The 19,389-nt window shown below is 39.1% G+C and overlaps 6 protein-coding genes, 1 long non-coding RNA gene and 2 pseudogenes across 9 annotated transcripts; 5 read left to right on the top strand and 4 right to left on the bottom strand.

Annotated features, from left to right (window-relative positions):
• Window positions 1-463: 463 nt before the first annotated feature.
• Window positions 464-1,189, bottom strand: LOC146633940 (hemoglobin subunit beta-like). Its single transcript, XM_085351722.1, has 3 exons — window positions 1,089-1,189; window positions 697-919; window positions 464-603 (listed from the first exon to the last, which is right to left on the bottom strand). The coding sequence occupies exons 1-3, from the start codon at window positions 1,178-1,180 to the stop codon at window positions 475-477; spliced, it is 444 nt and encodes a 147-aa protein (XP_085207848.1). The 5' UTR covers window positions 1,181-1,189; the 3' UTR covers window positions 464-474.
• A 1,703-nt stretch (window positions 1,190-2,892) lies between these two features.
• LOC146633941 (hemoglobin embryonic subunit alpha-like) lies at window positions 2,893-3,848 on the top strand. Its single transcript, XM_085351721.1, has 3 exons — window positions 2,893-2,990; window positions 3,079-3,286; window positions 3,720-3,848. The coding sequence occupies exons 1-3, from the start codon at window positions 2,893-2,895 to the stop codon at window positions 3,846-3,848; spliced, it is 435 nt and encodes a 144-aa protein (XP_085207847.1).
• Window positions 3,849-6,174: 2,326 nt separating this feature from the next.
• On the bottom strand, window positions 6,175-7,952 carry LOC146633942 (hemoglobin subunit alpha-A-like; annotated as a pseudogene). Its single transcript, XR_014906152.1, has 4 exons — window positions 7,945-7,952; window positions 7,449-7,542; window positions 7,166-7,344; window positions 6,175-6,764 (listed from the first exon to the last, which is right to left on the bottom strand). The product of XR_014906152.1 is annotated as a hemoglobin subunit alpha-A-like (transcript).
• A 441-nt stretch (window positions 7,953-8,393) lies between these two features.
• Window positions 8,394-9,140, top strand: LOC146633943 (hemoglobin subunit beta-A-like; annotated as a pseudogene). Its single transcript, XR_014906164.1, has 3 exons — window positions 8,394-8,485; window positions 8,685-8,895; window positions 8,971-9,140. The product of XR_014906164.1 is annotated as a hemoglobin subunit beta-A-like (transcript).
• Window positions 9,141-10,157: 1,017 nt separating this feature from the next.
• On the bottom strand, window positions 10,158-10,938 carry LOC146633944 (hemoglobin subunit alpha-A). Its single transcript, XM_085352653.1, has 3 exons — window positions 10,820-10,938; window positions 10,510-10,717; window positions 10,158-10,390 (listed from the first exon to the last, which is right to left on the bottom strand). Exons 1-3 carry the CDS (start codon window positions 10,912-10,914, stop codon window positions 10,262-10,264), a joined length of 432 nt encoding a protein of 143 aa, XP_085208779.1. The 5' UTR covers window positions 10,915-10,938; the 3' UTR covers window positions 10,158-10,261.
• Window positions 10,939-11,875: 937 nt separating this feature from the next.
• Window positions 11,876-12,781, top strand: LOC146633945 (hemoglobin subunit beta-A-like). The gene is made up of 3 exons (XM_085351723.1): window positions 11,876-12,030; window positions 12,220-12,442; window positions 12,530-12,781. Exons 1-3 carry the CDS (start codon window positions 11,939-11,941, stop codon window positions 12,659-12,661), a joined length of 447 nt encoding a protein of 148 aa, XP_085207849.1. The 5' UTR covers window positions 11,876-11,938; the 3' UTR covers window positions 12,662-12,781.
• Window positions 12,782-14,257: 1,476 nt separating this feature from the next.
• Window positions 14,258-15,185, top strand: LOC146633946 (uncharacterized). Its single transcript, XR_014906145.1, has 3 exons — window positions 14,258-14,483; window positions 14,690-14,907; window positions 14,983-15,185. It is a non-coding gene; the product is annotated as an uncharacterized LOC146633946 (long non-coding RNA).
• A 505-nt stretch (window positions 15,186-15,690) lies between these two features.
• Window positions 15,691-16,497, bottom strand: LOC146633947 (hemoglobin subunit alpha-A-like). Its single transcript, XM_085352654.1, has 3 exons — window positions 16,373-16,497; window positions 16,063-16,270; window positions 15,691-15,943 (listed from the first exon to the last, which is right to left on the bottom strand). Exons 1-3 carry the CDS (start codon window positions 16,465-16,467, stop codon window positions 15,815-15,817), a joined length of 432 nt encoding a protein of 143 aa, XP_085208780.1. The 5' UTR covers window positions 16,468-16,497; the 3' UTR covers window positions 15,691-15,814.
• A 928-nt stretch (window positions 16,498-17,425) lies between these two features.
• LOC146633948 (hemoglobin subunit beta-A-like) lies at window positions 17,426-18,278 on the top strand. The gene is made up of 3 exons (XM_085351724.1): window positions 17,426-17,579; window positions 17,770-17,992; window positions 18,080-18,278. Exons 1-3 carry the CDS (start codon window positions 17,488-17,490, stop codon window positions 18,209-18,211), a joined length of 447 nt encoding a protein of 148 aa, XP_085207850.1. The 5' UTR covers window positions 17,426-17,487; the 3' UTR covers window positions 18,212-18,278.
• Window positions 18,279-19,389: the final 1,111 nt, after the last annotated feature.

A 19,389-nucleotide genomic window follows, 5' to 3' on the forward strand; every position in this document is an offset into this window, starting at 1 on the left:
GCTGTAAAAAATTATCAGACTGTTTTTTGCAGTGCAAAAAAACATACTACAAAAATATTCCAAGAGTTTCTCAAGGCAAAGAAATTGGATGTTCACAGTCTCCAAGTCAATCACCTGATCTCTGTCCAACAGAGCATGCCTTTCCACAAATAAGCAGCAACTGGAGGCTACAGTCAAGGTCTATCAAAACAACTCAATAGAGGAAACAACATTTGGTGATTTACATGGGTTCTGGATTTCAGGCAGCAATTGGCTGCAGAGTCTTTTCATCCAAGCATTTAAAAATGGCTTTAATCCTTAAGCAGTCCATACAAGGTTTTTGCAAAGGACATTGTATTAAAACTTAAAGATAATAAAGCAAGTGAAAAAAAGAAAGGCACTGGGAACTTTCTGAAGTTGTTTAATATTTTATTTTTTTAAAAACGTATTGAGGCACAATTAATAACAGAGCATGTGACGGGCATCTGCAGCTCTTTAGTAGTACTGTCTTCTGAGGGAGGACACCACCACTGCCAGGAACTTCTGGAAAGCTGCATGAACCTCAGCAGTGAAGTTTTTACCCAACTGGGAAGCAACCACAATGGTCAAGCAGTCGCCCAGGAGCTGCAACACAGCACAACATGCTTTAGCAATCTTCATTGACACACACAAACATGCAATACTGGGAATCAGTGCCGTCAGTTCAGCATTGCCTACCATGAAATTGTCAGGGTCCACCTGCAGTTTCTCAGAGTGCAGCGCGCTCAGCTCTGCATATGTGGCCTTGATGTTGTCCATGTCCTTCACTGCTTTTTCCAGAGCTTCCATGATGACTTTTCCATGAGCAGCAACTTTTGGATTTGATGCAATAGCAGCAGCATTGTAGAGGTTTCCAAATTGACCAAAATACCTCTGAGTCCAGGGATAGACAGTCAAACACCTGAGGGAATGTGTAAATAATTGATTTGCTCTTAGTTTTAAAAGAGAAATCTACATTGTGTAATGCACAAAATATGCCAGCTTTTTTCATTGCACATAAAGATTCTACTTGAATAGCCCAAACTTCTAAAAATAAATTTACGTCAATATAAAAAAAAACTATGTTTCACCTGGAAAAAGCTGCTTGCCCAACGACTGCATAGTTGATCTTGGAGAAGATGTCCTGGATTGTGGTGCGCTCAAAGTCTGTCCACACAACCATTTTGCTTTGTTGATTGTTGCTCTTGTGCTGTTAGTCAGCAGAGCCACAAAGTCACCTTTTAAAGAGTTCTTTTCACTCCACCCAAAGATATGAAATTGGGTGGAGTTGGAGAGTGGGAGTTGGCTAAACTGGTCAGTTTAACGATTCTGAGTTCAGCTTTGATTAACTGTCAAAATTAACCAAAAATCTGTTGGAAACTTTCATTATGGAATATCTTACAGACTACTTATTCTTCTATCTTGGGATAGGCTCCAGCCCTGAGTGACCCCTAACAGTTAAGAAAATTGGAAGTAAGGTAATCAAAAATATTTTGCAGACCTGGATAGAAATAAAGAACTGGATGAAGTACAATGAGTATATCCTTTGGAAAATAATGAATTCTAAATTTCAGTGACAAAAAACTTCTTGTGCTTGTAAATAATACATGTTTTTTTGTTTGTTTGTTTTTTAAATGGACCAGATTCCACAGATTTTAATTTTAACATATGACCAAACCATAGCATTAAGGTCCTGCATTTGCCATTTGTACATGCGTTTAATAAATAAACTTGATAAAGAGTTTTCTTAAAGAGGAAAATGACAAGAAAAGAATGGTACACCCACACATCCTACAGGCCTTTATTGACTGGCTGTAAGTAGAAAAAAAATTTAATAACTTTGTCTCAGCTTTTGTTTTTTTCTGGTTATCCACAAAACCTTTTCTGTCATTCTCTTAAATATTTTCAGTATTTCTGCCATATTTTAAAACCTGTTTTTCATCCTCAAATTTCTACACCTGATGTTTAACTTTACCTCAATATATCAGTAGCAACTGTCCACTCTGAGCTACATTTGAGCTCCTGTGGAGAACAAACAGCTGCTGTAAAAATTTAAACTGCCCTGTGAGAGGATTCACCTGCTGAAGATTAGATAAGCCTTAAACTGACACGGTTTTTTGAAGTGAATGTCATTGACATAGATTTTGGTTGTAGTGTTGGTAAATGATAGCCTAAACAACAGTATTTAAATTTTAACCTACACATTAGAACATCCCTGGACTCTCTGTGTTCAATTATATCCGTGATAGCTGCTTTCCACATTAGGATTTGGATTTGGTTTTTGATTATCTGTTTGGAAACATAAATTAGCCGTTGACTTATTAGTCTAAATATAGCCATAAACATTTAGATGCATGTGTATGTACAGTAAATGTATCTATAAAGCCCTGCTATAAATCCAACTATCTGTCCAGACCCAAATTTGAAGCCAACAGCCTTTTTAAAGTTATAATCATGTACCCATTTTGCTTTTTCTCAAATTATTATTATTAAATACATAAATAGATAAAGAAATACAAACTAACAGGTGACTTGTCGTGAATTAAATGGTAATATTAGACTGATATAAATTCAAAAATTGGAAGGTTAGTGATTTGATTTAACTGGCTCTCACTGAAAATTTAAGTTTTAAAATATGCACATTCATTTAATGAAGATGTTTCTTAAGTGAAGCCAAAAAGAAGAAATGAATTCTGATTATCTTGTTAAGTTGTCTTGCCTTATAGAGTCTTTTGTTTGGTGTTTGTCTCACGGGAACTGTTACATATCATTTTGAACATGCCTAAATTCCAGTACCTTATCTGTGAGGTGGGTCGGGTGTGTGCATTTCCTGTTTCATATATAAGACCTCCACAGTTTGAGCTGAACACAACTCCAACAGCAACAACAGGCAAGATGACCAGTCTTTCTGCAAAGGACAAGAACACAGTCAAAGCCTTCTGGGCTAAAGTGGCTGGTAAGGAGGAACAAATCGGCTGTGATGCTGTCTCCAGGTAAATATGGCCCCACAATGCCTACAAAAACCTGCTCCTGCATTTCTGTCTCTTACCCGCTGGCTTGTTCTCTTACATTTTTATCCAGGATGCTGACAGTGTACCCTCAGACCAAGACTTACTTCTCCCACTGGAAGGACCTGCGCCCCGGCTCTGCCCCGGTGAAGAAGCACGGAGCAACCGTGATGGCTGCAGTTACTGATGCTGTCAGCAAAATTGACGATCTGACCGGAGCTCTTCTGAGCCTCAGTGAGCTGCATGCCTTCACTCTGAGAGTGGACCCTGCTAACTTCAAGGTACTGATCATTATTACTGTCATGTTTGTGGGGTGACATTATTTGAGGTCATCTACTTAATAAAAAGTTTGTGGTTCAGTGTAATCACTGAAGTGTGAATTTGTGTGAATGTTAGAGAGAAAAAAGCCTAGTCATAGAAAAAGAAGTACTTATATGAATGGGTCAATTAGGCAAGTTGTACGAAGTGCTTTGAATGCTCCAGTAGACTAGAAAAGCAATATATATACATCGGTCCATTTACTATGACAGCGTTTGCCAAATTAATTTTTCTGTTCTATTGTGAACACTGATTGGACTACAAATTAAACTCACTCTAACTCAGCTTTCATTTGATCTTAGATAGATTACTGGTTGATCTGAAATGATGTTCTCTGGTTACAAATAAATAAATGAAAAGTCCATTCATTTCAGTGTGATCATCATCTTTCCACAGGTTCTGTCTCACAACCTCCTCGTGGTCCTGTCCACCATGTTCCCCGAGGACTTCACCCCTGAGGTCCATGTGGCTGTGGACAAGTTCCTGGCTGCTGTTGCTCTCGCCCTGTCTGAGAAATACAGATAAACTGCATTATGTGCTCGAGTACTCACTGACAGTCTCACATGTAATAAAAGATCCAATGCAATTAAACTCTCATGGTCGTTTGTGGTGATCATTTTTAAACAGTTGGATTATTATTGTAGCTTTTACCAGGAATGGGTTTTTTTCTCTTTATGGGCTAATTAAAGAAGAGTAGCGATTGATTTACTGAAAGCTTATATACACAACTTAAAAATAGAGCATGTGACGGTCCTCTGGAGCTAGTAGTACTGCCTTCTCAGGGAGGCTTGAGCTACAAAGACTCTCCTGGAAGCTGCACGGACCTCAGCAGTGAAGTATTGAACTAAACGAGCAGCAACTACAATGACCAGGCAGTCCCCCAGAACCAGCTATTCCTGTTTTATCGTCATTATTCCGAATTGCTTTCTTTTTCTTCTTCCTATTATTATTATTATTATTATTATTATTATTATTATTATTATTATTATTATTATCTTGGGTGGATGAATGGATGGAGTTTCGATGGGGGGGGGGGGGGGGGGGAAATGAATAATTTTAACCACGCAGAAATACCATGACAGCTTACATAGGGTGTGACCTCGGTTGGCATCTCACCCCGCCCCTGCTGAAGATTTTGAGTTCATGCGATACACCTGTTACACCCGGTTGGCGTTTTGTGCTTCAACTTATTTTTAAAAATATATGAATGCATAAAAATAATAAAAAATAAAATTGACACAGATCTGTCACTATGGCTGCCACAGTGTCAGTGTCTACTGTCTGTCTACTGTTTACTATCATAGCCAAGTGGCTAACAAAGGTAAACAGTTTTCCCACGTTTTCCCAATCCCCACTAATGAGTGTTATCTTGTTTCAGGATACACAATACCTGCCATTATCCAAAGACACATCTGACCGGATGTGTCTCCTTTTCTCTTTTTTTCTAAACTGAGGACCTGATGGCTTTGACCTTTTCTTTTCCACCTTCCATCAGTAATTTTTGCGCTCTAATATAAACACCCAACCCCACAACATAAACTAATAGAGCTACACCTTGTATATGTTTTTTTTTTCTTGGATTTCACAAAAAACAGGAATAAAAATTAATACATAATGGGCTTGGATTGACAATATTATGGAAGCAGCCCGCCCCCTCCCCGTGAGACTTCAGCACAGCAGCATCAGCAGCAGGCGCACCGAGGCCCCTCACGCTCACTTTTTGGGTATATGTGTGTGATAGATTTTGGAAAACAAATTATAAGTCTGTATCATTTCAGGGATTTGGAGTCATTCTGATGGATTAATTGTGTTAGAAATTTTAATCACGTTAATCCTGAAGACGGTATTAACGTTGACAGCCGTAGTTTGTTGGTTTATTTTCGGTGCCCATGCAATCCCCAAAATGCGCTGGCATGACGTCGGGGCAGCATGGGTACGAGCAACTTTTTTTGCCGATGCCATGATGCCACCCCCACCACAATGCTGCCCTGGGCAACCTCCCATGTCGCCCATATCAAAACCCGCCACTGGTAGCACCCCACCCGCACTGTGCATTGTCCAAAGACGAATCCCAATGATTTATGGGAGACAATACATATAATCATAAAGCATGATGGAGCTAACAGATTTGATTGGGGCAGGAATTCGCACGACTACTTGATTTTTGGGAATCAAAGTGTGTGCTATACACAGACTGATGAAATAATTAAGGCTACAGAACTACAGACTAATTTATAATACACACTAGTTCACATATATTCACTTCAACGTTGAGTGAGTCTTTAGTGCTCATGTGTATTTTATGACCTCTACCTGTTTCCCCTCAGAAAATTTGAAACAATGCTGACTCTCAGCCATCCTCATTATGGTTATAATTGAATTTTCATCTGTGTTTCTATCTGTGTTGAAATCTGAAATTCCTCTTCATTCAAGATGTGCTCTGGCACCAATCATAGGCGACAGCTACTGACAACAAGAAATAAAACAGTTTAGAGGGGCTGCTATGGGCTGAACCGTTTTTCAAAGAAGGGGTTGGGGTGACACTGTGAAATATATTCAATTTTGAAATTCATATTCTGTGTTAATTCTGTGTAGCTAGAATCAAAGTGTTAATGCTAGCTTTTTTTAAATAACAATATTGTCATGTGCAAAACTATGACAGTGACTAGGGGCGACGAGATTATTTTAGGGTGCACCGCAGTATCTGCCTTGCCATGACAGCTCCTTTATCTAAGGAAAGCTGCCATTCAGAAGGAAAAGACGAGGACCACAGAGGAGGTTCGTGGATGAAGGCACATGATGGGACATCTAAAGAGGGCAGCCGAAAGAAGAAAAAGGCCAACTAGAGCAATCAGATGGTCTACGCACACCCACCCGCGTTGATAACAGCTCCTCATTGATAGTGTGACTCTGATGTCGTATATAATTATTACTTTAGTTTGGCCTATTATGAAAGTAGAAGTATGTTTTTTACTTGCTGTTTTTAATCATCCCTAAATCACTCGTGCGCACAGGAAGTCAGAATTTCTAATTTAATGTGTTGGATGAGTGACGACACACCAGGGAACCCTTCACAAGTTAAAGAGTAAAGGGGCGTGTCCGAGGCGTCTGCTGTCGGAGCAAGTTAAACAGTTTTGTTTTATTGAGAATTAAAAATAATAATAATACAAGTATATACCGTGACTAAAGTAAAAGAAATGTAAACATGTATTAATTTCATATAGTAACTGTGTTCTTCTATTATAAAATGGATGTTGGTAGTGTGGCGGATGACACGCTCCATGCAGCGATTGGTGCGCCTGAATCTGGAGTTTAGCGGTATCTGTCGGACAGCGCCAAAGACAAGTTCTGTAGAAACATGTCAAATGAGACGTGGACTTCAGGGGTGAAGTCTTCCTGGGAGAACATGGCCATGCACAAGATGATGTTGTGAGCAAGAATCTGTATAAATAAATAAATATGGAGAAAACGTATTAATTCATAAATAACGAGAAATACATAAAATTTCAGACTCAGAGTCAGAATACTTTAATAATCCCTAAGGGAATTGTGTGAGTTATAGTTGCTCCAAGACAATAACAGTAACATACTGAACTAATTAAATAAAACAATATATTACACAGTTTATAAAATATAAGAAATGGCTCTGATCGACATTTTACTCTAAACTGTAAAACTTTGTCATTTGTTATTTTACTGTAGAGCGTGTGCAAAAGGCTGTAACTATTGCAGTGTGTACTGTGCAACAACATTATAGCTTTATATTACTTTTAGTATTTTGCTCATTGAGAAATTGTATGGACTTATGAGCAATGCATGGATCATTCCCTCCTTAAGCTTACCGTGAAGTTGGCAGGGTCCACTCTGAGCTTGAAAGCATAGCTTGCTTAGATTGGTCAGATCTCCAACAAGGTCGTCAATATTCCCGACGCCATGATGTTGGCGCCGTGCATCTTCACCTGTGCAGAATCTGGCCCAGTGAGAACAGTAGGTCTTGGTTTGCGGATATGCAGTGAGCATCCTATAAAACGTAAACGTGATAAGTTATGATAGAGCGAAGTTATTACATAGAATGTGGTGCATGATGTGTGCACATCGTCAAAACAGAAAATAATGAAAACCAACCGGCCCAGAGCCTCTGCTCCAATCTCAGGGGCTTTCGGAGTCGCTTTATCCCAGAAGGACCACGGTTTTGTCCTTTCCAGAGACTCGTGTCTGCCTTTAAAGGTTTACGCAGCAGAAAGAAAAGTTAACTAAATTCTGAAAGTTGTTTGTTACTATCTTTCTTTATATGGAACTAAATTGCACGACACCCAGTATCAAATCTAATCCACACCTTCCTGTTCGAGTTTAACAAGCCATTTCTAGAGATAAAAGTAACCACACCCTGTTCTCAAGTATTTTTAGTCGCCGTGTTATCTTACCTTATAAGTCTGTATTTATAAGGTAAGATAAGTACAAAATAACACCTAACGTCAAATTAGTTAGTAAAATAGCGATGAATGCATTAAAGAACTGATGTCAGTATGAAGGGGCATGCAGTCTAAAGGAATAGTGGCAAAATTGCTAATGAACGGGAAAAAAATCTATATAAATTAAAAAGTTAGAGTTAAAAACACACTTCAACATATTAGATGCTCATATGTGCAGGTGCTGAGAGAAAAATAACAAATGAAGAAAATGTTTTGGGGTTTTTGAGCTTTTCTCCTTATGCAAAAATCACACCTTCAAAATCAGTTAAATTCTGCCTTACATTTTATCATATTGATTTACAATTAGGTTTATTGGTAAATGAATATTCGACACTGAATGGCGTCGAACAATTGATGTCGAGTTGATGGTGTTTTTAATGTTTCATGTTCTTGTCTTTTTTCTGTTCTTTTCCCAGTCTTCTGGCAAAAATTATATCTGACTTATTAACAGCCTTTGTCCTTGGTTCTGATCCAATCAGATGCTTCCGGACTAAGAGGGGTGGTAGCGGCCAATTAATAAAGTCCTCCAAAAGGGACCTATGTTTTGTGAACGAAGACTAATTTCAGCGAAGCTGGAGAAAATCTTATTTCTAACAATATGGTCGAGTGGACAGGTGCTGAGCTCAGCGCGATCACATACCTGTGGGGAAAGATTTATGTGGCTGAAATTGGCACCCAGGCCCTGAGCAGGTGAGTTACGTTAGATGATAATTTAACGACGCCTATTGGTATCTCCAAATTAATTATTCTTGTTTTTACACGCCTTGTTATTTACCGCATGATAACAGAATTTGTTTTTGGTTTGTTTTCGTTTTGTTTTTATTAATCTGCCACAGAAAACAACTTAATTCAACCGAAATAAAAGAAAAAGTAAAACTCTTTATTTCAGGCTTCTGATTGTGTATCCTTGGACTCAGAGATACTTCCAAGTCTTTGGCAACTTGTCCACCAATGCTGCCATTATGAGAAACCCCAAAGTAGCACTGTGATGGTTGGTCTGGAAAATGCTGTGAAGAACATGGACAACATTAAGCAGACCTACGCCAAAACTGAGCGTTATGCACTCTGAGTAGCTCCGTGTTGATCCTGACAACTTCAGGGTATGTGATCTGAGACTTTTTCCACCAGTGATAATGATGAAGCATGCCATTATTATTGTTTCCCTTTCATTTTAGGTGCTTTCTGAAATTGTCGCTTTTTGTGTGGCCTCCAAGTTTGGACCTCAAGTCTTCGCCCCTGATGTCCAGATGACCTGGCAGACATTCCTCGCTGTGGTCGTCTCTGCCCTGGGCAAACAGTACCACTGAACTTGTGGAATTATAGTTCACATTCATAACCAAATAATTTACAGCAGTGTTTCCGTTTAGCGCTTCGAAGCTGATGCATGTGACAAATAAATTTCCAGTTAAATGAAATTCTCTTTGTGTGATCATTTTCAATTGCATTTTGTTTTTCTACTCAAGCCTTCCAAGAGCAGATTTTTACAAGGGATTGTGCACTTATACTGAAAATGTTCATGATAGTAATAATAATAATAGTAATAATAATAATAGAAATATTAATAAGGGTGGTGTCATTTCTTTTTAACTCAGCCAGTAAGTTGTAGTTAGAATTATCCATGTTGTATTATCTGAAATTAAAACCTCCTAAGCTCATTCTTATAAAAGCGTCTATATTTTACTTCTTATCTTTGCAAAGGGTGACGCTGCCGGTTTCTATTTAGTCCGTTTCAAAATGTGCACTTTGATATAAATGGGTGAGGTCGCGTGACATTATTGATAACAGTGCATCAAAAATACTGTTGGTTATAGTTGTGGACCATGATAAAGGATTTGAAATATTGTGTACATTACATTACGTTGCACTGTCCACTTTCTGCTTCAACATAACAAATTTCCCTCGTGTGGGGCTAATAAAGGTTATCTTATCCTATTAAATTCTTTTAATCCAAGAATCCAAAAAGGGTTTCTTCCACGTGTTCGGTAAGATAAGCAGAAAATGGATATGTATTAGAAGAAGAAAAAAGAAGCTTATTTTGTATAATTATATACAATGTTTAATATCACGCCATGCTTAATGAATGAAATCCTTGTATACACATTACTATTTACTACCCATTTAAGCAAAGCTTTGGGGTAATTCCTCCACTATAAAGTAAAACGAATATTCAGTGCAAAATGTTAGAAGGTTAAATTTGCATTTAACACAACTGTATGTTCATTTCTGATTGAATTTTCTCTTTTCCTATGCTCCCACACCCCCTTCTGTCACTACAATATTATTAATTTAATTTCTTAACACACCCCTGCAATTATATCAAAAGTGAATAGTGTAGGGATGCAGACAAAGAAGAAAGGACCAGCTTCCAGAGTTTATTATATTTATTAACGGAGCCCTGCCATTTTAAGAGGTTTTATTGACATTACTGTAGATGACAGGCTTCAGGGGCTCCGGAGTTGCCGGATTTTAGCGATATTTCTCGGACAGAGCGAGAGCCAAGTTCTGGAGGAACTTGTCAACGGAGACGTGGACTTCGGGAGTGAAGTCTGCGGGGAAGAACATGCCCACGCACAAGATGAGGTTGTGAGCAAGGATCTGTGAGGCAAAAAACACATGCATATGTTAGGTCGAAAAGTCTATATTGCCTCTTGACTAATGGTAATCTCTGTCTACAACGTGATCATTGTTGCGTGGATGTTACTGGGTGAGCTCACCCTGAAGTTGGCAGGGTCCACTCTGAGCTTGAAAGCGTGGAGCTCGCTGAGGGCAGACAGACCTCCAGTAAGGTCGTCAATCTTTGACACAGCGTCTCCAATGGCCGCCATGATGGTGGCACCATGCTTTTTCACCTGCGCAGAGCTTGGACTCAGATCGGACCAGTGAGAAAAGTAGATCTTGGTCTGGGGATAAGCAGTCAGCATCCTGTAAAATATATATTCAAATGATGGAAATATGAATAAGTACTTACTAATTAATTAAAACTATGAATGAATAAAGAATGAAAAGAAAGGGGCTCAATACAACCTCCCCAGTGCCTCTCCTCCAATCTCAGCTGACTTCGGGGCCACTTTGGCCCAGAAGTTCCTCACCACGGCCTTGTCCTTTCCAGAGAGACTCATGTCTGCGTTTTCTTCAGTTGTCTTCTGAACTGAAAGTGTTGACTATTTGTCACTATCATTTTTATATAACACCAAAATGGACCACACCCAGTATCACATTTAAACCACACCTCTGCGATAAAGAAAAAAATCCAGCACTTTCCGAGGTATTTCTTGAGATAAAAGTTAACGCCCCTCCTTGTTTTTAAGATATGACTTATTTTGTTGGGGAAGAAACTAATATATTTATCCCTTAAAGAAATTATTAAATAGCAAGAGGTTGTTGAAAAAGCAATGTGATATTTTATAAAATAATGTCCGAAGTGTAAAATATGAAACAAGTGGCAAATAATCTCTCGCTGCCAAACGCTCGTTTGGTCTCAAGAGAGAATTAGAGAATTAGATGACAACATAAGCACTCACAGAATGACACCACATAATCAAAAATTAAGATATTTTTTACCAAAATCTTGGTAAGTAATCATATCCGAGGTATGATGTGAGATATACCGTAAAAGGATGACTGGTTGTTGCGCTTCATGTGGGACTGCACAGCACCTTTATCCTTTGTATCCTATTTATTAGAGGTTGGAGAATTGTTCTCAAATAAAATAGGCTACATTTCTTTACTAGAGATGTGTGTTGCATATATATATATACATCAGAAACGGGTATTTACCCTACTTTCAGGCCAGCTTGTTGGGATCTGATCACTTACGAAAGATCAGAAATCACTTTCGAGGTTTAAATGTTTTTTACTGTACGTATAGGTTAAAAACAGTCTATAAAGACCTGTAGTCTATAATTCTTATACTTATTTCTACATTTGTTACATAAAAATATGTGTTTGCGTTTTTTCCTTATAATCTGGTAAAGATTATCTTACTCATGGGCAACAACCCAAAAGCCTGACGGCTATAGTCCAATCAGATGCTTCCAGGACGAAGAGGTGTGGCACTATGTAATTAATAAAAAGCTCCCGAAGATCGGCGTTTGCGAAAAGGTTTCTGATCACAAGCTACGTGAAAACCTTTACGCTGTCAAAATGGTCGAGTGGACAGATGCTGAGCGCAAGGCCATCATAGGCCTTTGGGGGAAAATCGATGTGGGGGAAATCGGTCCCCAGGCCCTCAGCAGGTAACCTGCAGCTCATTGCAATTTAGAAACACATTTATGTATTGAGTGACTTTCTCTTCCTATAATCTTAAAACCGAACTGAAACCAATGCATCTACACGTATGTTTGTCTTTTTAGATTAAAATGCATTTTTTTTTTAAATTATATGCATTAAAATTGTCATTTTTTCTGTCTCTTGTCTTATTCCAGGCTTCTGATTGTGTGCCCCTGGGGTAAGAGATACTTCAAAGAATTTGGAGACCTGTCCACCAACGCTGCCATTATGGGAAACCCCAAAGTGGCACAGCACGGGAAGACCGTGATGGGTGGTCTGGAAAATGCTGTGAAGAACTTGGACAACATCACTAAGACCTACGCCAAACTGAGCACTATGCACTCTGAGAAGCTCCACGTGGATCCCGATAACTTCAGGGTATGTCCCCACCAGTACCAAGAAACATTTATCACTATTAGATCAGGAGTAATTCTTTAATTATTTTGTCCAACTCTCTCACTTTAGGTGCTCGCTGAATGCATCAGCCTGTGTGTGGCCGCTAAGTTTGGTCCCAGCGTCTTCACCGCTGAGGTCCAGGAAGCCTGGCAGAAGTTTTTGTCCGTGGTCGTTTCTGCCCTGGGTAGACAGTACCACTAAATCTCTGGAGTGCCAGTTCATCAAAGATGTGCAACAGTCATAAAAGTGATTTTAAAATCGTATCTCTTTAACTCTGTTGCCATATGCACTAATAAAAAAAATAAATTAAATTATAACAAACTCAAACTCATTCTCTGTGCGATCATTTCAGGTGTTCTTATACCCGACAATACAACACTATGAACCGTTTAGTGTCATTTTAATTTAGACTGTCTTCAAAAACAACATTAATGACTTCTTAATTAAGAAATATGCCCCGACTCATTCATTATTTACGTTTCTTTGTCCTTAGTTTGTGTTTAAGTTTTGTGAACGAAGACTAATTTCAGCGAAGCTTGAGAAAATCTTATCTATCAATATGGCCGAGTGGACAGGCGCTGAGCTCAGCGCGATCACGTCCCTGTGGGCAGTGGCGGTCCTAGCCTGTTTGGCGCCTCGGGCGAGCACTCCCTCTGCCGCCGCCCCCCCCCCCCCCCCCCCCCCCCCCACACACACACACACACACATAAAACATATTAAGGATTGTACATTAACATAAAACTGTTGTCGAAATTCACCAGAGAAACACACACACACACACACACATGAAGAGAGGGAGAGTATGCATTGTATGCAAACGGCTACCAAACAGCCATCATAATTCGTCATATAATGAGAACAGGACAAATCAACAATTCACAATGACTAATTAATATTATATTATTGGATATATTGTTTGGAGTTTAGTCTGTTACTGTTACTATTTTTACAATTTCTTCTTGGAGCAACTGTAACCCACATAATTTTCTTAGGGATTAATAAAGTATTCTGATCCTGATTGTTTTAAGATGACCCGCCATATCTTTTGCTCGTTCCTCCTTCTCTTCTTTTCTATTTTTTCTAAACTGAGCACCTGATGGCTTTGAACTTTTCTTGTCCATCTTCCATTGGTTTTAATTTTGCACTCCAGTATGAGCACAAATCCCCCAACTCGAGGATCACCACAACATAACCTAATAGACCTACACCTTAGTTCACAGATTCACTTTGTCTAAGGTGTATTTCTGGGATTTCACACAACCCAGGATTCAAATCATGAATACATAATGGGATTGGATTTACATCATTATGAACCCGTTTCCACGGGTTGTGTGTGAGACATTAAATATTCAAAATATAAAATATAATAAATTTTAAATTGTTATTGATCCCATTACCCCGAGTCTTTAAGTGTATATTTATTTTCTTACTCTTCTTATATTTATTGTTTGTTTTCTTGCACTGCTGTAACTGGAGCCTCGTCGTCTCGTCTCTCTATATACTTGACTGTATGTAGCGGAGATGACAATAAAGTTTACTTTGACTTCAGCAGCGAGCAGGCGCACCGAGGGCTCTCGCGCTCACTTTTCATGTATAGAATTTCGAAAAAACATCGGTGCAAATTATAAGTCTGTATCATAATGTCTGGTGTTTTCGTGTTTGTTGTTTTGTTTTTATTTTGTTTTATTTTGCGAGTTATTAGATGCTGCTCCAGCCAGCCAGAGACTCCCCCGCCGCCCCGCCCTCTCCTCCCTGCGCCGCAAGCAGCAGGCGCACCTCGCAAACGGAGGGCGCCCGTACTCCCAGCAAATGGGCGATAGAAAACCGATCGGTGCCTATGCCATTACCAATATGCGCTGGCTGATGTCGGGGCAGCATGAGTAGGCTCCGAGCATTTTTTTTAATTTTTTTTTGCCGATGCCCGTGATGCCGCCCCCCACCAAGATGCCGCCCGTATCAAAAACCGCTACTGCTTGTGGGGAAAGATGTATGGGGCTGGAATTGGCGCCTAGGCCCTGAGCAGGTGAGTTATGTTGGATGACGATTTAGCGACGCTTTATTGGTATCATCAAATTAATTATTCTTGTTTTTACATGCCTTGTTATTTACCGCATGATAACAGGATATTTCTTTTGTTTGTTTTCGTTTTGTTTTTATTAATCTGGCACAGAAAACAACTTAATGCAATCGAAATAAAAGAAAAAGTAAAATTGAGACTCTTTATTTCAGGCTTCTCATTGTGTATCAGTGGACTCAGAGACACTTCCAACTCTTTGGCAACCTGTCCACCAATGCTGCCATTATGTGAAACCACAAACTAGCCAAGCACGGAAGGACTGTGATGGTTGGTCTGGAAAATGCTGTGAAGAACAACATTAAGCAGACCTACGCCAAAACTGAGCGTTATGCACTCTGAGTAGCTCCGTGTTGATCCTGACAACTTCAGGGTATGTGATCTGAGACTTTTTCCACCAGTGATAATGATGAAGCATGCCATTATTATTGTTTCCCTTTCATTTTAGGTGCTTTCTGAAATTGTCGCTTTTTGTGTGGCCTCCAAGTTTGGATCTCAAGTCTTCGCCCCTGATGTCCAGATGACCTGGCAGACATTCCTCGCTGTGGTCGTCTCTGCCTTGGGCAAACAGTACCACTGAACTTGTGGAATTATAGTTCACATTCATAACCAAATAATTTACAGCAGCGCTTCCGTTTAGCGCTTCGAAGCTGATGCATGTGACAAATAAATTTCCAGTTAAATAAAATTCTCTTTGTGTGATCATTTTCAATTGCATTTTGTTTTTCTACTCAAGCCTTCCAAGAGCAGATTTTCACAAGGGATTGTGCACTTATACTGAAAATGTTTATGAGAGTAATAATAATAATAGTAATAATAATAATAATGATAGTAATATTAACAAGGGTGGTGTCATTTCTTTTTAACTCAGCCAGTAAGTTGTAGTTAGAATTATCCATGTTGTATTATCTGAAATTAAAACCTCCTAAGCTCATTCTTAAAAAGGCGTCTATATTTTACTTCTTATCTTTGCAAAGGGTGACGCTGCCGGTTTCTATTTTGTCCGTTTCAAAATGAACATAACTGTATGTTCATTTCTGATTGAATTTTCTCTTTTCCTATGCTCCCACACCCCCTTCTGTCACTACAATATTATTATTTTAATTTCTTAACACACCCCTGCAATTATGTCAAAAGTGAATAGTGTAGGGATTCAGACAAAGAAGAAAGGACCAGCTTCCAGAGTTTATTATATTTATTAACGGAGCCCTGCCATTTTAAGAAGTTTTATTGACATTACTGTAGATGACAGGCTTCAGTGGCTCCGGAGTTGCCGGGTTTTAGCGATATTTCTCGGACAGAGCGAGAGCCAAGTTCTGGAGGAACTTGTCAACGGAGAGGTGGACTTCGGGAGTGAAGTCTGCGGGGAAGAACATGCCCATGCACAAGATGATGTTGTGAGAAAGGATCTGTGAGGCAAAAAACACATGCATATGTTAGGTCGAAAAGTCTATATTGCCTCTTGACTAATGGTAATCTCTGTCTACAACGTGATCATTGTTGCGTGGATGTTACTGGGTGAGCTCACCCTGAAGTTGGCAGGGTCCACTCTGAGCTTGAAAGCGTGGAGCTCGCTGAGGGCAGACAGACCTCCAGTAAGGTCGTCAATCTTTGACACAGCGTCTCCAATGGCCGCCATGATGGTGGCACCATGCTTTTTCACCTGCGCAGAGCTTGGACTCAGATCGGACCAGTGAGAAAAGTAGATCTTGGTCTGGGGATAAGCAGTCAGCATCCTGTAAAATATATATTCAAATGATGGAAATATGAATAAGTACTTACTAATTAATTAAAACTATGAATGAATAAAGAATGAAAAGAAAGGGGCTCAATACAACCTCCCCAGTGCCTCTCCTCCAATCTCAGCTGACTTCGGGGACACTTTGGCCCAGAAGTTCCTCACCACGGCCTTGTCCTTTCCAGAGAGACTCATGTCTGCGTTTTCTTCAGTTGTCTTCTGAACTGAAAGTGTTGACTATTTGTCACTATCATTTTTATATAACACCAAAATGGACCACACCCAGTATCACATTTAAACCACACCTCTGCGATAAAGAAAAAAATCCAGCACTTTCCGAGGTATTTCTTGAGATAAAAGTTAACGCCCCTCCTTGTTTTTAAGATATGACTTATTTTGTTGGGGAAGAAACTAATATATTTATCCCTTAAAGAAATTATTAAATAGCAAGAGGTTGTTGAAAAAGCAATGTGATATTTTATAAAATAATGTCCGAAGTGTAAAATATGAAACAAGTGGCAAATAATCTCTCGCTGCCAAACGCTCGTTTGGTCTCAAGAGAGAATTAGAGAATTAGATGACAACATAAGCACTCACAGAATGACACCACATAATCAAAAATTAAGATATTTTTTTACCAAAATCTTGGTAAGTAATCATATCCGAGGCATGATGTGAGATATAAAAGGATGACTGGTTGTTGCGCTTCATGTGCGACTGCACAGCACCTTTATCCTTTGTATCCTATTTATTAGAGGTTGGAGAATTGTTCTCAAATAAAATAGGCTACATTTCTTTACTAGAGATGTGTGTTGCATATATATATATACATCAGAAACGGGTATTTACCCTACTTTCAGGCCAGCTTGTTGGGATCTGATCACTTACGAAAGATCAGAAATCACTTTCGAGGTTTAAATGTTTTTTACTGTACGTATAGGTTAAAAACAGTCTATAAAGACCTGTAGTCTATAATTCTTATACTTATTTCTACATTTGTTACATAAAAATATGTGTTTGCGTTTTTTCCTTATAATCTGGTAAAGATTATCTTACTCATGGGCAACAACCCAAAAGCCTGACGGCTATAGTCCAATCAGATGCTTCCAGGACGAAGAGGTGTGGCACTATGTAATTAATAAAAAGCTCCCGAAGATCGGCGTTTGCGAAAAGGTTTCTGATCACAAGCTACGTGAAAACCTTTACGCTGTCAAAATGGTCGAGTGGACAGATGCTGAGCGCAAGGCCATCATAGGCCTTTGGGGGAAAATCGATGTGGGGGAAATCGGTCCCCAGGCCCTCAGCAGGTAACCTGCAGCTCATTGCAATTTAGAAACACATTTATGTATTGAGTGACTTTCTCTTCCTATAATCTTAAAACCGAACTGAAACCAATGCATCTACACGTATGTTTGTCTTTTTAGATTAAAATGCATTTTTTTTTTTAAATTATATGCATTAAAATTGTCATTTTTTCTGTCTCTTGTCTTATTCCAGGCTTCTGATTGTGTGCCCCTGGGGTAAGAGATACTTCAAAGAATTTGGAGACCTGTCCACCAACGCTGCCATTATGGGAAACCCCAAAGTGGCACAGCACGGGAAGACCGTGATGGGTGGTCTGGAAAATGCTGTGAAGAACTTGGACAACATCACTAAGACCTACGCCAAACTGAGCGCTATGCACTCTGAGAAGCTCCACGTGGATCCCGATAACTTCAGGGTATGTCCCCACCAGTACCAAGAAACATTTATCACTATTAGATCAGGAGTAATTCTTTAATTATTTTGTCCAACTCTCTCACTTTAGGTGCTCGCTGAATGCATCAGCCTGTGTGTGGCCGCTAAGTTTGGTCCCAGCGTCTTCACCGCTGAGGTCCAGGAAGCCTGGCAGAAGTTTTTGTCCGTGGTCGTTTCTGCCCTGGGTAGACAGTACCACTAAATCTCTGGAGTGCCAGTTCATCAAAGATGTGCAACAGTCATAAAAGTGATTTTAAAATCGTATCTCTTTAACTCTGTTGTCATATGCACTAATAAAAACAAAATAAAATAAAAAACTCAACTCAAACTCATTCTCTGTGCGATCATTTCAGGTGTTCCTATACCCGATAATTCAACACTAAGAATCCTTTTGTGTCAGTTTAATTTTGTCTTCAAAAACAACATTAATGACTTTTTTAATTAAGAAATATGCCCCGACTCATTCATTATTTACATTTCTTTGTCCTCATTACAACGTTTTTTTTAAAAAGATATTTAATATTATATAACGGATTGCCATCTCCTCTGATTCTCAACCAGCATTCATTCTACTATATCGATTGCGACTATGGATATAGTAGTGTTGATTTTTTTTATTTTTGTTTTTTTATTTTATTTTAGAATCTTTGGGTACCACTGAGTTTTCTGAAGTGTCAGTTCACATTTACAAACAAAAAGGTGTGCAGCAGTCTTCCGGTTTCTGACATGTTCCCGCTTTGAAACTATAGAAAAATGAAATGCAATAAACTGGCTGCAACCTGTTGTGGCGTGATCACCTGGAAAAGTGCCGGGGTGGTGAGAATAAGGTGTGTGCCCTTGTGAGTCAGCAAATTGTATATTTGTTGCGAGTTATTTACAGTAATTTATTCCTTATCTTTGCCAGCGGAGAACGGTTATTCTGGCTTCTTCAAAAATGTACAGTTTGATATAAAAGGGAGTGGTTTTCTAAAATTAATGATAACAGTGTGTCACATATTGTGAGGGCGCGGTTGAAAGTTTTGGAACTGATACACACCGGGTGCCCGGGTCTTTTAGTACTTTATGACAGAAGATCTTACAAAAATCTTCATGCATATCTCCTCATTATTTTTGAACAAACAAAGTTACCACTGTTAAAATGTGCTTTATTTCTGCAGGCGTCAGCCGGGGATTATAGTGCAGCTCTAAATGCATGCAAGTGAATAAACAGAGTTCCTATACTCACGTGATATTCAAAATGGAGAATAAAGAGAGTGCAATCCATCCAGCCATCCATCCATCCATCATCTTCATCTGGATCTAAAGTCAAAGCTCCCACAGTCGCCCAAATGCGTCATCTAGTGGATAAAATTTGACATTGACGAGCTTGTTTTATAGAGC

This window comes from Diplotaxodon limnothrissa, linkage group LG4 (assembly GCF_057381915.1).
Source record: "Diplotaxodon limnothrissa isolate DT_005_m linkage group LG4, D_limnothrissa_male_GT1.1, whole genome shotgun sequence".
Lineage (NCBI taxonomy): Eukaryota > Metazoa > Chordata > Actinopteri > Cichliformes > Cichlidae > Diplotaxodon > Diplotaxodon limnothrissa.

What these genes read in the sequence shown, in the direction of transcription:
- LOC146633940 (XM_085351722.1), bottom strand. Translation starts at nt 1,180, where the DNA reads ATGGTTGTGTGGACAGACTTTGAGCGCACCACAATCCAGGACATCTTC. An exon ending in GGGCAAGCAGCTTTTTCCAG is followed by an intron (nt 920 to 1,088) that starts GTGAAACATAGT and finishes ACATTCCCTCAG; the next exon opens with GTGTTTGACTGTCTATCCCT. An exon ending in TGGACCCTGACAATTTCATG is followed by an intron (nt 604 to 696) that starts GTAGGCAATGCT and finishes GCTGTGTTGCAG; the next exon opens with CTCCTGGGCGACTGCTTGAC.
- LOC146633941 (XM_085351721.1), top strand. Translation starts at nt 2,893, where the DNA reads ATGACCAGTCTTTCTGCAAAGGACAAGAACACAGTCAAAGCCTTCTGG. An exon ending in GGCTGTGATGCTGTCTCCAG is followed by an intron (nt 2,991 to 3,078) that starts GTAAATATGGCC and finishes ATTTTTATCCAG; the next exon opens with GATGCTGACAGTGTACCCTC. An exon ending in TGGACCCTGCTAACTTCAAG is followed by an intron (nt 3,287 to 3,719) that starts GTACTGATCATT and finishes ATCTTTCCACAG; the next exon opens with GTTCTGTCTCACAACCTCCT.
- LOC146633944 (XM_085352653.1), bottom strand. Translation starts at nt 10,914, where the DNA reads ATGAGTCTCTCTGGAAAGGACAAGGCCGTGGTGAGGAACTTCTGGGCC. An exon ending in GGAGGAGAGGCACTGGGGAG is followed by an intron (nt 10,718 to 10,819) that starts GTTGTATTGAGC and finishes TATATTTTACAG; the next exon opens with GATGCTGACTGCTTATCCCC. An exon ending in TGGACCCTGCCAACTTCAGG is followed by an intron (nt 10,391 to 10,509) that starts GTGAGCTCACCC and finishes TTTGCCTCACAG; the next exon opens with ATCCTTGCTCACAACCTCAT.
- LOC146633945 (XM_085351723.1), top strand. Translation starts at nt 11,939, where the DNA reads ATGGTCGAGTGGACAGATGCTGAGCGCAAGGCCATCATAGGCCTTTGG. An exon ending in GGTCCCCAGGCCCTCAGCAG is followed by an intron (nt 12,031 to 12,219) that starts GTAACCTGCAGC and finishes GTCTTATTCCAG; the next exon opens with GCTTCTGATTGTGTGCCCCT. An exon ending in TGGATCCCGATAACTTCAGG is followed by an intron (nt 12,443 to 12,529) that starts GTATGTCCCCAC and finishes CTCTCACTTTAG; the next exon opens with GTGCTCGCTGAATGCATCAG.
- LOC146633947 (XM_085352654.1), bottom strand. Translation starts at nt 16,467, where the DNA reads ATGAGTCTCTCTGGAAAGGACAAGGCCGTGGTGAGGAACTTCTGGGCC. An exon ending in GGAGGAGAGGCACTGGGGAG is followed by an intron (nt 16,271 to 16,372) that starts GTTGTATTGAGC and finishes TATATTTTACAG; the next exon opens with GATGCTGACTGCTTATCCCC. An exon ending in TGGACCCTGCCAACTTCAGG is followed by an intron (nt 15,944 to 16,062) that starts GTGAGCTCACCC and finishes TTTGCCTCACAG; the next exon opens with ATCCTTTCTCACAACATCAT.
- LOC146633948 (XM_085351724.1), top strand. Translation starts at nt 17,488, where the DNA reads ATGGTCGAGTGGACAGATGCTGAGCGCAAGGCCATCATAGGCCTTTGG. An exon ending in GGTCCCCAGGCCCTCAGCAG is followed by an intron (nt 17,580 to 17,769) that starts GTAACCTGCAGC and finishes GTCTTATTCCAG; the next exon opens with GCTTCTGATTGTGTGCCCCT. An exon ending in TGGATCCCGATAACTTCAGG is followed by an intron (nt 17,993 to 18,079) that starts GTATGTCCCCAC and finishes CTCTCACTTTAG; the next exon opens with GTGCTCGCTGAATGCATCAG.